This window comes from Ptychodera flava, chromosome 21, assembly GCF_041260155.1.
Source record: "Ptychodera flava strain L36383 chromosome 21, AS_Pfla_20210202, whole genome shotgun sequence".
Classification (NCBI taxonomy): domain Eukaryota; kingdom Metazoa; phylum Hemichordata; class Enteropneusta; family Ptychoderidae; genus Ptychodera; species Ptychodera flava.
This window is the reverse complement of record NC_091948.1, coordinates 5088794-5105291: the sequence shown is the minus strand read 5'-3', so window position 1 is coordinate 5105291 and position 16498 is coordinate 5088794. Positions and strand designations below refer to the sequence as shown.

Below are 16498 nucleotides of genomic sequence, written 5' to 3'. Positions count from 1 at the left end.
TTTTGGCAGTTCATAGCTGTGTTTACCATTTTAAAGTAGGAATGAAATATACTGGTTCTCACAATAAATCTCCTTCCAACATCTACTTTTAGTGTTGTTTACTCCTCTGCATAAGTTTTTCCCATGTAAAGTTGAAATTTTGTGTGTTCTCGCAGTGTCAAATATCCCTTGTGAGATCTCTGTGTATAACATTTTCCAAGGCTGAGTGAACAAAGTTAGAATCTTCATTCACATATTATACATCTTATTCTCCCAGACTATCCCTTTTTCCTCTCAACCATTTTTCTTCATTTTGGTCTTCAAAAATCTGGCATGTCCATAGAAACATAAATACTCTCCCCTCTACTGTCTATGATAGAAAGATTAAAGATTGTACAAAATGAATGATTGAACATTTTTTCCCAGATCCTGTACTGCAACAGGATGGTAGTTGGTGCACTTTGCTGTGTTTTGTATCAGAAGCTACAGTGTAAAGTTTAAGTTCTCTTCTCCTTAGCTGTACCATCAACAAGGCAGAGCTTATCAAATAACTGACAATATGGATCACACAAACATATTTCAATGTTATTTATCATTTGAATAGGAAATTTTAGGACATACCCGCTTAACTTTTCTGAACTAAAAAGTTTGTTACAATTGTTTACTTGCTGCAATCAAATTACAGTGTGTTAATTTTCTTGTGTGTGTTTTTCAGCCGCTTAGGCGCGTACCTTTTCCCATTTTGAGTGGACGCAAAACAAAGAATTTAATTACTTTGGCCTTGTTTTAAAGTAGAATGCGCCGTAGAGACTTGTATTTGGACTCTTGAACTTTTGCAATATCCGTGTGGCCTACCACTTGTGGAGGCTCATTTTGAAGCTTGAGGAATAAATGAAGTTTTCACCAGCTTAGTTTTGCGAAAATTGGGAATGTTATTTTGCCTTATGGAGATAGCACAGGGATGGTGACCATTTTTAATTTAAAATCTCAGTAAATACCAGGTAATTTATGTGTCTGGTATCAAAATTTGCATGGTGACCTCAAAATTTTGTTTTTGATATTTAAAGACAATGGTTAAGTCTGAGCAAAATTTGGATCTTTCATTTTCGAGGTGTTAAGTACTGTTAGATCTAGAATGGAAATGTATTTCACAGACAACAAAAACAGGTACAGTTGATAAGAGCCTTAAAGGTATACAGTCACCTGTAATCTACATATGCACATATATGGTCAAAGGGGCGTTCCTCAGTATTCAAAATGCCCATGTGAGGGCGCTGTTTTTAAAAAGCGGCCATCCGCTTAAAAGCTGTGATTGGTTAGATTTTCTCTTTCCATGGTAACTATGGCAAAATTGGAACAGGTGACAGTATACCTTTAATGATACCATTAGTATCTGGTGATGTTTGGGAAATGATTAGCATGAACTTTTGTACCTTGGATTTAGAAAAGTGAAATGATTGTTCCACCATCATAAAGGAACAGAAAACACAATTTAATTGGCTAGTAAATGTTCTCACCAATGTTGGCTTTATTCTGAAACCTATAACACTCGCCTTAAACATTCCGTTGCCATGCTGGCTACAAAAACAGACTGAAATTAATGTCATAATTTTTACTTTTTACAAATATGCACATTGACTACAAAACTACAACTGTTGCATGTGTATTTGTCAACTATCATGAACTAGAACTGAAATAAAGTACTCACATGTTGGAAATACAACTTTGGTCAAGTGTATTCATGAACAACTAACCTGAAAAGTAATACTAATTATACTCTTCATCTGTTTGTAGCTAGTCTGGCTACAAGAACAGACTGAAATTGAATTACATTTTGGTACATTTACAATGGAACTAGAGTTTCCTTGTATACGTACCAAGAGGCAAAGTTAAAAGGATAGGTCAGTTTCATGATTGATCAAATGCAAGCACAAAGAATTGATGACTTTGTGGGTTGAATGAAAATATGTCGATGAACTTCATGACTGATTTTTTACACAAGACCACACAGCTGTTGGATAGACAGAACTATTGAAACAAAAGCAAAAGGCAAGGCAAAAGTATTCTGCACTGATTCTTTGAGACTGATATACAAATGTTTTCGTGATAAAGCAATACATATTTGAATGTTACACTTCAGTTTTCAAGAGCATGTTGTGACAGTGAGATTCCATCTGATGTTTTTAAATATGAGTCATAATGTGTTTCAATGTTTGCTGTCAAATTAATGATAAAAATGATAAAAGGGTGTCATTTTACAATTTACTGCACAGCAGTAACGGTTACTTTACCAGTACAGGGAATTTGAAAACTTGCTTATCTGTCATATTTACTTTTCCATTGTTATGGAACACTGTCAGAAACTGTTGCCTGCACCTCCCACCTGTTGCTCAAAATTTGCAGAGTCTGATAGAAAAACAAACTGCATTTGTTGAATCTCAGTGAGATATCACTGGTAAAAGACCTTAATTCACAGAGAGTTTTACAGGCATGTTACATTTATGGTGAAATTATCTCAGTGTGCTTAAGAAACATAGAATGAAAGTTTTCACATCTATAATTACCATTTTTGGCCATCGTACAGCTCTGTTTGGTCACTTTAACATCGAGGAAGGAAACTAGAAGCTTATCTCCTCACGAAACACAACATTGCAGTTTTATTCATAGTATTACATCATTAACATGGACTGACAGCCATTTTGAATTTCAGTAAAGTGTACTTTTCTAATTGAAGGCAACTTTATTCTCAAATTAAAAAATTTCATCTGGCGAGACCCTTATACCACCTCTTACCATTATATAAGGTCCTATTGACAAAATTTGAATGTACCTTAGTCTAGTGGTGAAAGTATTAAAAGCTACAGGTTCAAGTTTCCTTAAATAAAGTATGAGTAAAAATTTAATACTTAACTATTGCTAGATACACTGCTTAAATCTTCAAGATTAAAAGTGTAAAAATTCCCCTGATGCCTTAGCTTAAGGCAGTATGCACCTTGAAAGTGAACGACTTAAACTTTTGCTCACACTTTCTTCAGTGAAACTTTCAACCATGACCAAATCAAATATAAAAATCACAGGTCGTCCTGCAAACTTTGGAACCAGAGAAACAAATTACATTACCGGTATGTGTACTGATATTTAAAATTCAAAATGACTGCCATCCCTGTGTTTACTCTACGGAGAAAATTGAAATGTTTGATTTTAAAAAAACTAAGAAAGTGACAATTTTTCTTTACTCCAAGAGGTTTAATAAGCCCCCTTAAGTGGTAGATCAAAAAAGAACTGCGAAAATTTGAGAGTCTGAATATCTGTACCCGAGTCTCATTCTACCTGAGCTGTGCAACAGTTGTAATTTTTGATACTATATCTCATTTTGTTCTAGAAATTGCATTCTCTTATTCTTTCCATACAGTATATTGTTATACAATATATAAGTCTTGCCAATAAAATACGTTGTTTACAATATGCAGTGTTTATCATTTACAAATGAATTCCAGTTCAGACTTAAATTTACTTTTCAACAATAACATTGCAAGTGGGTATAAACACACTTACATACTGTTTACAATATGCAGTGTTTATCATTGACAAATGAATTCCAGTTCAGACATAAATTTACTTTTCAACAATAACATTGCAAGTGGGCATAAAGACACTTACATACTGTTTACAATATGCAGTGTTTATCATTGACAAATGAATTCCAGTTCAGACATAAATTTACTTTTCAATAATAACATTGCAATGGGCATAAAGACACTTACATACTGTTTACAATATGCAGTGTTTATCATTGACAAATGAATTCCAGTTCAGACATAAATTTACTTTTCAACAATAACATTGCAAGTGGGCATAAAGACACTTACATACTGTTTACAATATGCAGTGTTTATCATTGACAAATGAATTCCAGTTCAGACATAAATTTACTTTTCAATAATAACATTGCAAGTGGGCATAAAGACACTTACATACTGTTTACAATATGCAGTGTTTATCATTGACAAATGAATTCCAGTTCAGACATAAATTTACTTTTCAACAATAACATTGCAAGTGGGCATAAAGACACTTACATACTGTTTACAATATGCAGTGTTTATCATTGACAAATGAATTCCAGTTCAGACATAAATTTACTTTTCAATAATAACATTGCAGTGGGCATAAAGACACTTACATACTGTTTACAATATGCAGTGTTTATCATTGACAAATGAATTCCAGTTCAGACATAAATTTACTTTTCAATAATAACATTGCAAGTGGGCATAAAGACTCTTACATACTGTTTACAATATGCAGTGTTTATCATTTACAAATGAATTCCAGTTCAGACTTAAATTTACTTTTCAACAATAACATTGCAAGTGGGCATAAAGACACTTACAGACTGTTTACAATATGCAGTGTTTATCATTGACAAATGAATTCCAGTTCAGACATAAATTTACTTTTCAACAATAACATTGCAAGTGGGTATAAACACACTTACAGACTGTCCTTTGTGAGTTAAACGTCATCCTTTGACATGACTTTTAAGGTTGAACAAGAAACTGTATTGTACAAACAGGACAAAAATAATTGATGTTAGCGCTTATGGAGCTTTTATAGAATCATTGAAATGACCAAATGGAAATTTTCCTTTCTCTCTCTCATTGTCATTTGGATAAGATGACCTTTGGTGAATGAGCAAGAATCAAAAATAGAAAGATGTACCTCTGTATTTATCTACAAAAATTTAGATGCAATTTTATCGATATGTTGTGATAAACTGTAAAATCAAATTCTTGTTCTTAAGAATTTTCATGGAGCAGATGCCCTGTAAAAGATGCATACTCCTCACTGCTACTGTACAAGACAGAGCCACTGCTAAGTCTGACCCACACTTCATCCCCTTCCTCCAAATCTATGATGACACTGGTTGAAGCTGCACCGTATTGCTGTAGTCCAGAAGTGTTCACATAAACACATGGCAGTTTCTCATTATTTTTCATCAAACAAATATACATGCGATGTGAATCACTGCGTGTTCTCATACCGGATATCATAAAGAAATACACACCATTGACAGAGCTTGTGAATTTACCAGTGGATGAACTGTAACCATTGCCTACATTTGAATAAACCTTGTTGTAGATAACAGTATTGTCACTTGACACAGGGCCGAGAAATGATGTTCTTACAACTGAAAATGCCACTCTACTTGGATGTTGTATTTCTCCACCTTGACCTTTGTCTCCCTTCTGACCTTGCTGTCCTGGTGGTCCTTGCTGCCCTTTAGGTCCAGTTGGTCCAAGGTCACCTTGTACTCCTTTTGGACCAGGCTTGCCCTGGACTCCTTTCTGACCCATCTGACCATTTGCTCCATAGTCACCTTTATCTCCCTTTGAACCTGGACTTCCTTTCTCACCATTTTCACCTGGTGGTCCAATGTCACCTTTGAACCCCATTGGTCCAACCTGACCATCATTACCCTTCAAACCAGGAGCACCTACTGGTCCAGGACTGCCAGGAATTCCTAAATACATGAAAAATAATATATCTGCAAATATTTGACCACCTCAAATTACAACTTTTCTCATTCAAACATGACTATAAATTTAAGTACTCATTTTCTTCCTTAAAATTATTTTCAAATATTTTTCTTGAATTCTCCTATGAACCAAAACTGCATAACTATTAGTTTTTATTGGCATTGTAAACTAGCTGGAATGCACCTCTGGGACAGATATTTGGACTTCCAAATGTTTATAATGCCTCTTACGTCTCCTACTCATATTGAGCCCATTTTGAAGCTCATGGAGTATTAAAGTAAATTTTCACCAGTTTTTTTTTAGCAAATTGAATAATTATCTCCGTAGACCAAAATCAGGAACAGTCGCCATTTTGAATTTAAGCGGTGGTAAATATTTGGTCATTCGTTGCTCTAAACTAAAGTTTGGTGACCTATGATTTTTTCTTGGTTTTGAGCAGGATTGGTTTAAAGTTTCCCTACAGAAAGTTTGAGGAAAAGGTTAACTTTTTCAATTGTACTACTTTAATTCAACACATGTCACTTCTCAAGTGTTATTGACAGGCATTTCCCATAAAGGTAACAGTATACTGTCTTCTTTTATTGACAAATAGCTTTTTCAAATCCGTCCACTGTGCAAAGCCAAAATTTGAAAACCTTTCTGTACACTTATTTGTACATGGCATGGTTGTAGATATGTATTCCAAAATGCACTGTGCACTGCAGCCAAATGCTTTAAACAAACTTAAAGTTTGAATTCTACTCTGAGACTCTGAGACTGTTAAATTTAAACTATGCAGAGTGGATACCAATCAATTCATTCTTTTAATGATACTATTTTAGTGGCATATTTATTGTTCTCCTTTCAATCAAGTTCTTTCTACAATTTCGAAAGTAATGTGGCAAAATTCGGATTTTTCCATTTGTTAATTAATATCATTACATATGTAAGAGACCATAGATAATTAAAACATGAGCATGGCAGACAAATCTCATTGCATTTTATCTCCCTTTTGGAAGTCTGATGTCCTATTGTTTGACACTGCCACAACTTTTGACCTGAAATTGACATTTTTGTCGCACCATATTTTTGGAAAGTATAGACCATTGACATTGATCAGTATGCTGATAGAAGTGAAGTCTTCTGACCAAATCTAAAGAAAATTGTCAAGTTTACTTTGTAAATTGAACTAGCCAGGATAAATCTGTACCAGAATTCAGAGCCAAGTGCCAGCCCAAGGCTCTGCATAAAAAGTATTGATTGGTTCGTTCAGTTGTCTGCATCAACCAGTATCTCTGATTTTCCTGAGAATATTTCAGTCAGATCACAACTACTTGTGAGGTACATACCTGGAATACCAGGGACACCGTGGATAGAGTTTGTACATTGTTGTCTTGGAGATTGGATTGCCTCAGTGTCTGATTGGCTTTCAGGTGGCTGCAGTGTCCCAGTCTGAGGGAGTACACTCTGCTCCTCAGCCAAACATGTTGCAAGTTGATACAAAGTAACAATGATACAAAATTGTAGCAAGATGAATTTCAGGTTTACCATGATCATGGTGGATGTCCTTTCAACTTGAAAAATATAGATACCATTTAAGTTAGACTGAATCATTCTTTGAAATTGGTTCATTGAAAAATGGAAGTGAATAATTCTTGCACGCAATAGGAGTATCAGCTCAGTAGGAATATGATTTAAATGCTTGTTTAAATTTTCAGTTGGGAACAAAGAGTCAAGAAATTTACATAAATGCCGTATAATTGGGAATGTAAAATGTGAAGTAATATTTCACCTGCATGACTCATGACTGAGCTGATTTACCAGTTTAAATCTGTGCATCATCACAACTGCACAATACTATAAGAACATATTTACCATAAATTACGGACAATTACTGAGTGTAGGATGTATCAAGTAGAACTACATTTTCCAATGTTGTTGCCATCAAAGAGTTCTTCTTTAGGGTAGAATGTGTCTCAGGGGCAGATATTCTGACGCTCAAACTTTTACATTATATTCATTTGGCCTACCACTTGTTTTGGGCTGATTTTGAATCTATAGAGTAACTTAAGTTTTCACTGGCTTAGTTTTGTTAAAATTGGGAATTTTGTTTTCCCCCATAGAGATAACACAAGGATGTGGCAATTTCGAATTTCAATATTGGTAAATATTTGGTAATTTGTATCTCTAGTACCAAAATTTTCTCTTTGACCCCTGGATTTGTTCTTGATTTTGAAAGAATATAGTTGAAAGTTTGCTTAAGAAAGTTTGAGCAAGCAGTTAAGTCTTTGACTTCTGAGGTGCAAACTACCCTAAGTGACAATTCATAGAATAAAGCTTCAAAATGACTTCCTCTGTAGACCAGTCCATCAATATGGCAGCAGACTATTTCCTCACAGCTCTGTTTCATATAAAGAGAAAGCAAAATGTAAACTTACCAGGGTCAAAGAAATTGCTTGAAGAGAAAAATTAGTTCCGAGATTTCAGGCTGACTCTCAGTTCTTGTCCAGATTGTTCAATCTGCATCCTTTTTATACAAGTATGCAAATCACTGAGTGTCTTACAACGTTGCTTCTGGTTCAAATTTTTCTCCATGTTTGGTGATCTGAACGATGTTTACTGGTGCCATTTTTGGAGAATTCAAGTAAATATAATCCATCATTTTGTCTCATCACATCTGTGCTTTCCAGATCGTATAAAATTTCTATCTGCATGCATAAGATGTGGAGTTTATCTTCATTTTCACACAGTATCAGCTTTCTATCTTGATTGTTCCAGTATGGTACATAATCTGCATCACTTTATATGCAACAATGTATGCAAATTCAGACTGTATTAATTATGCATCTAGTCAAGATTTTTGTCCATTTTTGGTAGTTCATAGCTGTGTTTACCATTTTAAAGTAGGAATGAAATATACTGCTTTTCACAATAAATCTCCTTCCGACATCTACTTTTAGTGTTGTTTACTCCTTTGCATAAGTTTTTCCCATGTAAAGTTGAAATTTTGTGTGTTCTCGCAGTGTCAAATATCCCTTGTGAGATCTCTGTGTATAACATTTTCCAAGGCTGAGTGAACAAAGTTAGAATCTTCATTCACATATTATACATCTTATTCTCCCAGACTATCCCTTTTTCCTCTCAAACCATTTTTCTTCATTTTGGTCTTCAAAAATCTGGCATGTCCATAGAAACATAAATACTCTCCCCTCTACTGTCTATGATAGAAAGATTAAAGATTGTACAAAAATGAATGATTGAACATTTTTTCCCAGATCCTGTACTGCAACAGGATGGTAGTTGGTGCACTTTGCTGTGTTTTGTATCAGAAGCTACAGTGTAAAGTTTAAGTTCTCTTCTCCTTAGCTGTACCATCAACAAGGCAGAGCTTATCAAATAACTGACAATATGGATCACACAAACATATTTCAATGTTATTTATCATTTGAATAGGAAATTTTAGGACATACCCGCTTAACTTTTCTGAACTAAAAAGTTTGTTACAATTGTTTACTTGCTGCAATCAAATTACATTGTGTTAATTTTCTTGTGTGTGGTTTTCAGCCGCTGAGGCGCGTACCTTTCCCATTTTGAGTGGAGGCAAAACAAAGAATTTAATTACTTTGGCCTTGTTTTAAAGTAGAATGCGCCATAGTGACTTGTATTTGGACTCTTGAACTTTTGCAATATCCGTGTGGCCTACCACTTGTGGAGGCTCATTTTGAAGCTTGAGGAATAAATGAAGTTTTCACCAGCTTAGTTTTGCGAAAATTGGGAATGTTATTTTGCCTTATGGAGATAGCACAGTGATGGTGACCATTTTTAATTTAAAATCTCAGTAAATACCAGGTAATTTATGTGTCTGGTATCAAAATTTGCATGGTGACCTCAAAATTTTGTTTTTGATATTTAAAGACAATGGTTAAGTCTGAGCAAAATTTGGATCTTTCATTTTCGAGGTGTTAAGTACTGTTAGATCTAGAATGGAAATGTATTTCACAGACAACAAAAACAGGTACAGTTGATAAGAGCCTTAAAGGTATACAGTCACCTGTAATCTACATATGCACATATATGGTCAAGGGGCGTTCCTCAATATTCAAAATGCCCATGTGAGGGCGCTGTTTTTAAAAATACGGCCATCCGCTTAAAAGCTGTGATTGGTTAGATTTTCTCTTTCCATGGTAACTGTGGCAAAATTGGAACAGGTGACAGTATACCTTTAATGATACCATTAGTATCTGGTGATGTTTGGGAAATGATTAGCATGAACTTTTGTACCTTGGATTTAGAAAAGTGAAATGATTGTTCCACCATCATAAAGGAACAGAAAACACAATTTAATTGGCTAGTAAATGTTCTCACCAATGTTGGCTTTATTCTGAAACCTATCACACTCGCCTTCAACATTCCATTGCCATGCTGGCTACAAAAACAGACTGAAATTAAAGTCATAATTTTTACTTTTTACCAATATGCACATTGAGTACAAAACTACAACTGTTGCATGTGTATTTGTCAATTATTATGAACTAGAACTGAAATTAAATGTACGCACATATTGGAAATACAACTTTGGTCAAATTATTCATGAATAAACTAACCTGAAAAGTAAATGCTTATTATACTCTTCATCTGTTTGTAGCTAGTCTGGCTACAAGAACAGACTGAAATTGAATTACATTTTGGTACATTTACAATGGAACTAGAGTTCACTTGTATACGTACCAAGAAACCAGGTTAAAATGGTAGCTCAGTTTGATTATTGATCCCATGTATGAACACAATTAATTAATGACTCCCTGGGTTGAATGAAAATATGTTGATGAACTTCATGACTGATTTTGTACACAAGACCACACAACTGTTGGATAGACAGAACCACGGAAACAAAAGCAAAAGGCAAGGCAAAAGTATTTTGCACTTTATTATGATTCTTTGAGACTGATATACAAATGTTTTCATGATAAAGCAATACAATTTTGAATGTTACCCTTCAATTTTCAAGACCATGTTGTGACAGTGAGATCCCATCTGATGTTTTTAGATATGGGTCATAATGAGTTTCAGTGTTTGCTGTCAAATTAATGATAAAAATGTAGAGGGGTGCCATTTTACAATTTACTGCAGTAACGGTTACTTTACCAGTACAGGGAATTTGAAAACTTGCCTATCTGTCATATTTACTTTTCCATTGTTATGGAACACTCAGAAACTGTTGCCTGCACTTCCCACCTGTTGCTCAAAATTTGCAGAGTTTGATAGAAAAACAAACTGCATTTGTTGAATCTCAGTGAGATATCATAGGTAAAATACCTTAATTCAGAGCTTTTATAGAATCATTGAAATGACCAAATGGAAATTTTATTTTCTCTCTCAATTTTCATTGGGATAAGTTAACCTTTGGTGAATGAGCAAGAATGAAAAATAGAAAGATGTACCTCTATATTTTATCTACAAAAACTTAGATGCAATTTTATCGATATGTTCTGATAAACTGTAGAATCAAAGTCTTGTTCTTAAGAATTTTCATGGAGCAGATACCCTGTAAAAGATGCATACTCATCACTGTCACTGTACAAGGCATAGCCATTGCCAAGTCTGACCCACACTTCATCCCCTTCCTCCAAATCTATGATGACACTGGTTGAAGCTGCACCGTATTTCCGTCCTCCAGTATCGTCCACATAAACACATGGCAATTTCTCATTATTTTTCATCAAACAAATATACATGTTAGTAGAATAACTGTATATTCTCATACCGGATATCATAAAGAAATACACACCACTGACAGAGCATGTGAATTTACCAGTGGATGAACTGTAACCATTGCCTACATTTGAATAGACCTTGTTGTAGATAACAGTAGTGTGAGATGACACAGGGCCGAGAGATGATGTTCTTACAACTGAAAATGCCATTCTACTTGGATGTTGTATTTCTCCGGCGTGACCTTTGTCTCCCTTCTGACCTTGCTGTCCTGGTGGTCCTTGCTGCCCTTTAGGTCCAGTTGGTCCACTTTGACCAGTACTTCCCTTCTGTCCAAGGTCACCTTGCACTCCTTTTGGACCAGGCTTGCCCTGGACTCCTTTCTGACCCATCTGACCATTTGCTCCATAGTCACCTTTATCCCCCTTTGAACCAGGACTCCCTTTCTCACCATTTTCACCTGGTGGTCCAATGTCACCTTTGAACCCCATTGGTCCAACCTGACCATCATTACCCTTCAAACCAGGAGCACCTACTGGTCCAGGACTGCCAGGAATTCCTAAATACATGAAAAATAATAAATCTACAAATATTTGACCACCTCAAATTACAACTTTTCTCATTCAAACATGACTATAAATTTTAGTACTCTATGTTCCTTCCTTAAAATTATTGTCAAATATTTTCTTGAATTCTCTTATGAACCAAAACTGCATAACCATTAGTTTTTGTTGGCATTGTAAACTACGTGGAATGCACCTGTGGGACAGATATTTGGACTTTCAAATGTTTATAATGCCTCATAGGTCTCCTACTCATATTGAGCCCATTTTGAAGCTCATGGAGTATTAAAGTAAATTTTCACCAGTTTATTTTTAGCTAATTGAATAATTATCTCCATAGACCAAAATCAGGAACAGTCGCCATTTTGAATTTTAAGTGGTGGTAAATATTTGGTCATTTGTTGTTCTTATACTAAAGTTTGGTGACCTATGATTTTTTCTTGGTTTTGAACAGGATTGGTTTAAAGTTTCCCTACAGAAAGTTTGAGGAAAAGGTTAACTTTTTCAATTGTACTACTTTAATTCAACACATGTCACTTCTCAAGTGTTAATGACAGGCATTTCCCATAAAGGTAACAGTATACTGTCTTCTTTTATTGACAAATAGCTTTTTCAAATCCGTCCACTGTGCAAAGCCAAAATTTGAAAACCTTTCTGTACACTTATTTGTACATGGCATGGTTGTAGATATGTATTCCAAAATGCACTGTGCACTGCAACCAAATGCTTTAAACAAGCTTAAGTTTGAATTCTACTCTGAGACTCTGAGACTGTTAAATTTAAACTATGCAGAGTGGATACCCGTCAATTCATTCTTTTAATGATACTATTTTTGTGACATATTTATTGTTCTCCTTTCAATCAAGTTATTTCTACAATTTTGAAATTAATGTGGCAAAATTCAGATTTTTCCACTTGTTAATTAATATCATTACATATGTATAAAGGGACCATAGATAATTAAAACATGAGCATGGCAGACAAATCTCATTGCATTTTATCTCCCTTTTGGAAGTCTGATGTCCTATTGTTTGACACTGCCACAACTTTTGACCTGACATCAACATTTTTGTCGCACCATTTTATAGAAAGTATCAACCATTGACATTGATCGGTATGCTGATAGAAGTGAAGTCTTCTGACCCAATCTAAAGAAAATTGTCAAGTTTACTTTGTAAATTGAACTAGCCAGGATAAATCTGTACCAGAATTCAGAGCCAAGTGCCATCCCAAGGGCCTGCATTGAAAGTGTTGATTGGTTTGTTCAGTTGTCTGCATCAACCAGTATCTCTGATTTTCCTGAGAATATTTCAGTCAGATCACAACTACCGGTACTTGTGAGGTACGTACCTGGAATACCAGGGACACCGTGGATAGAGTTTGTACATTGTTGTCTTGGAGATTGGATTGCCTCAGTGTCTGATTGGCTTTCAGGTGGCTGCAGTGTCCCAGTCTGAGGGAGTACACTCTGTTCCTCAGCCAAACATGTTGCAAGTTGATACAAAGTAACAATGATGCAAAATTGTAGCAAGATGAATTTCAGGTTTGCCATGATCATGGTGGATGTCCTTTCAACTTGAAAAATATAGATACCATTTAAGTTAGACTGAATCATTCTTTGAAATTGGTTCATTGAAAAATGGAAGTGAATAATTCTTGCAAGCAATATGAGTATCAGCTCAGTAGGAATATGATTTAAATGCATGTTTAAATTTTCAGTTGGGAACAAAGAGTCAAGAAAGGTACATAATGTAAAATTTGAAGTAATATTTCACCTGCATGACTCATGACTGAGCTGATTTACCAGTTTAAATCTGTGCATCATCACAACTGCACAATACTGTAAGAACATATTTACCATAAATTGCGGACAATTACCGAGTGTAGGATGTATCAAGTAGAACTACATTTTCCAATGTTGTTGCCATCAAAGAGTTCTTCTTTAGGGTAGAATGTGTCTCAGGGGCAGATATTCTGACGCTCAAACTTTTACATTATATTCATTTTGCCTACCACTTGTTTGGGGCTGATTTTTGAATCTTATAAAGTAATTTAAGTTTTCACTGGCTTAGTTTGTTAAAATTGGGAATTTTGTTTTTTCCCGTAGAGATAACACAAGGATGGTGGCAATTTTGAATTTGAAGTATTGGTAAATATTGGGTAATTTGTATCTCTAGTACCAAAATTTTCTCTTTGACCCCTAGATTTATTCTTGATTTTGAAACAAAATAGTTGAAAGTTTGCTTAAGAAAAGTTTGAGCAAGCAGTTAAGTCTTTGACTTCTGAGGTGCAAACTACCCTAAGTGACAATTCATAGAATAAAGCTTCAAAATGACTTCCTCTGTAGACCAGTCCATCAATATGGCAGCAGACTATTTCCTCACAGCTCTGTTTCATATAAAGAGAAAGCAAAATGTAAACTTACCAGGGTCAAAGAAATTGCTTGAAGAGAAAAATTAGTTCCGAGATTTCAGGCTGACTCTCAGTTCTTGTCCAGATTGTTCAATCTGCATCCTTTTTATACAAGTATGCAAATCACTGAGTGTCTTACAACGTTGCTTCTGGTTCAAATTTTTCTCCATGTTTGGTGATCTGAACGATGTTTACTGGTGCCATTTTTGGAGAATTCAAGTAAATATAATCCATCATTTTGTCTCATCACATCTGTGCTTTCAAGATCGTATAAAATTTCTATCTGCATGCATAAGAAGTGGAGTTTATCTTCATTTTCACACAGTATCAGCTTTCTATCTTGATAGATCCAGTATGGTACATAATCTGCATCACTTTATATGCAACAATGTATGCAAATTCAGACTGTATTAATTATGCATCTAGTTAAGATTTTTGTCCATTTTTGGCGGTTCATAGCTGTGTTTACCATTTTAAAGTAAGAATGAAATATACTGCTTTTCACAATGAATCTCCTTCCGACATCTACTTTTAGTGTTGTTTACTCCTCTGCATAAGTTTTTCCCATGTAAAGTTGAAATTTTGTGTGTTCTCGCAGTGTCAAATATCCTTGTGAGATCTCTGTGTATAACATTTTCCAAGGCTGAGTGAACAAAGTTAGAATCTTCATTCACATATTATACATCTTATTCTCCCAGACTATCCCTTTTTCCTCTCAACCATTTTTCTTCATTTTGGTCTTCAAAAATCTGGCATGTCCATAGAAACATAAATACTCTCCCCTCTACTGTCTATGATAGAAAGATTAAAGATTGTACAAAAATGAATGATTGAACATTTTTTCCCAGATCCTGTACTGCAACAGGATGGTAGTTGGTGCACTTTGCTGTGTTTTGTATCAGAAGCTACAGTGTAAAGTTTAAGTTCTCTTCTCCTCAGCTGTACCATCAACAAGGCAGAGCTTATCAAATAACTGACAATATGGATCACACAAACATATTTCAATGTTATTTATCATTTGAATAGGAAATTTTAGGACATACCCGCTTAACTTTTCTGAACTAAAAAGTTTGTTACAATTGTTTACTTGCTGCAATCAAATTACAGTGTGTTAATTTTCTTGTGTGTGTTTTTCAGCCGCTTAGGCGCGTACCTTTTCCCATTTTGAGTGGACGCAAAACAAAGAATTTAATTACTTTGGCCTTGTTTTAAAGTAGAATGCGCCATAGTGACTTGTATTTGGACTCTTGAACTTTTGCAATATCCGTGTGGCCTACCACTTGTGGAGGCTCATTTTGAAGCTTGAGGAATAAATGAAGTTTTCACCAGCTTAGTTTTGCGAAAATTGGGAATGTTATTTTGCCTTATGGAGATAGCACAGGGATGGTGACCATTTTTAATTTAAAATCTCAGTAAATACCAGGTAATTTATGTGTCTGGTATCAAAATTTGCATGGTGACCTCAAAATTTTGGTTTTGATTTTTAAAGACAATGGTTAAGTCTGAGCAAAAGTTGAATCTTTCATTTTCGAGGTGTTAACTACTGTTAGCTCTAGAATGGAGATGTATTTCACAGACAACAAAAACAGGTACACTTGATAAGAGCCTTAAAGATACCATTAGTATCTGGTGATGTTTGGGAAATGATTAGCATGAACTTTTGTATGTTGGATTTAGAAAAGTGAAATGATTGTTCTACCATCATAAAGGAACAGAAAACACAATTTAATTGGCTAGTAAATGTTCTCACCAATGTTGGCTTTATTCTGAAACCTATAACACTCGCCTTCAACATTCCGTTGCCATGCTGGCTACAAAAACAGACTGAAATTAAAGTCATAATTTTTACTTTTTACCAATATGCACATTGAGTACAAAACTACAACTGTTGCATGTGTATTTGTCAATTATTATGAACTAGAACTGAAATTAAATGTACGCACATATTGGAAATACAACTTTGGTCAAATTATTCATGAATAAACTAACCTGAAAAGTAAATGCTTATTATACTCTTCATCTGTTTGTAGCTAGTCTGGCTACAAGAACAGACTGAAATTGAATTACATTTTGGTACATTTACAATGGAACTAGAGTTCCCTTGTATACGTACCAAGAAACCAGGTTAAAATGGTAGCTCAGTTTGATTATTGATCCCATGTATGAACACAATTGATTAATGACTCCCTGGGTTGAATGAAAATATGTTGATGAACTTCATGACTGATTTTGTACACAAGACCACACAACTGTTGGATAGACAGAACCACGGAAACAAAAGCAAAAGGCAAGGCAAAAGTATTTTGCACCTTA

The 16498-nt window shown here is 34.9% G+C and overlaps 3 protein-coding genes across 3 annotated transcripts in view; 1 reads left to right on the top strand and 2 right to left on the bottom strand.

Moving 5' to 3' along the window:
- The window catches only part of LOC139121182 (small ribosomal subunit protein mS29-like), an 84090-nt gene that overhangs the window by 22502 nt on the left and 45090 nt on the right, over positions 1–16498 (top strand). The gene's annotated exons all lie outside the window — the stretch shown is intronic.
- Positions 1474–8064, bottom strand: LOC139121184 (complement C1q subcomponent subunit B-like). Its single transcript, XM_070685872.1, has 4 exons — positions 7937–8064; positions 6848–7072; positions 4478–5503; positions 1474–3534 (listed from the first exon to the last, which is right to left on the bottom strand). The coding sequence occupies exons 2-3, from the start codon at positions 7053–7055 to the stop codon at positions 4779–4781; spliced, it is 933 nt and encodes a 310-aa protein (XP_070541973.1). The 5' UTR covers positions 7056–7072; positions 7937–8064; the 3' UTR covers positions 1474–3534; positions 4478–4778.
- Positions 9845–14539, bottom strand: LOC139121183 (complement C1q and tumor necrosis factor-related protein 9-like). Its single transcript, XM_070685871.1, has 3 exons — positions 14199–14539; positions 13124–13348; positions 9845–11769 (listed from the first exon to the last, which is right to left on the bottom strand). The coding sequence occupies exons 2-3, from the start codon at positions 13329–13331 to the stop codon at positions 11018–11020; spliced, it is 960 nt and encodes a 319-aa protein (XP_070541972.1). The 5' UTR covers positions 13332–13348; positions 14199–14539; the 3' UTR covers positions 9845–11017.

Coding starts and splice junctions, on each gene's coding strand:
- LOC139121184 (XM_070685872.1), bottom strand. CDS start 7,055: ATGATCATGGTAAACCTGAAATTCATCTTGCTACAATTTTGTATCATT. Junction 5,504..6,847: donor CGGTGTCCCTGGTATTCCAG/GTATGTACCTCA, acceptor TCATGTATTTAG/GAATTCCTGGCAGTCCTGGA.
- LOC139121183 (XM_070685871.1), bottom strand. CDS start 13,331: ATGATCATGGCAAACCTGAAATTCATCTTGCTACAATTTTGCATCATT. Junction 11,770..13,123: donor CGGTGTCCCTGGTATTCCAG/GTACGTACCTCA, acceptor TCATGTATTTAG/GAATTCCTGGCAGTCCTGGA.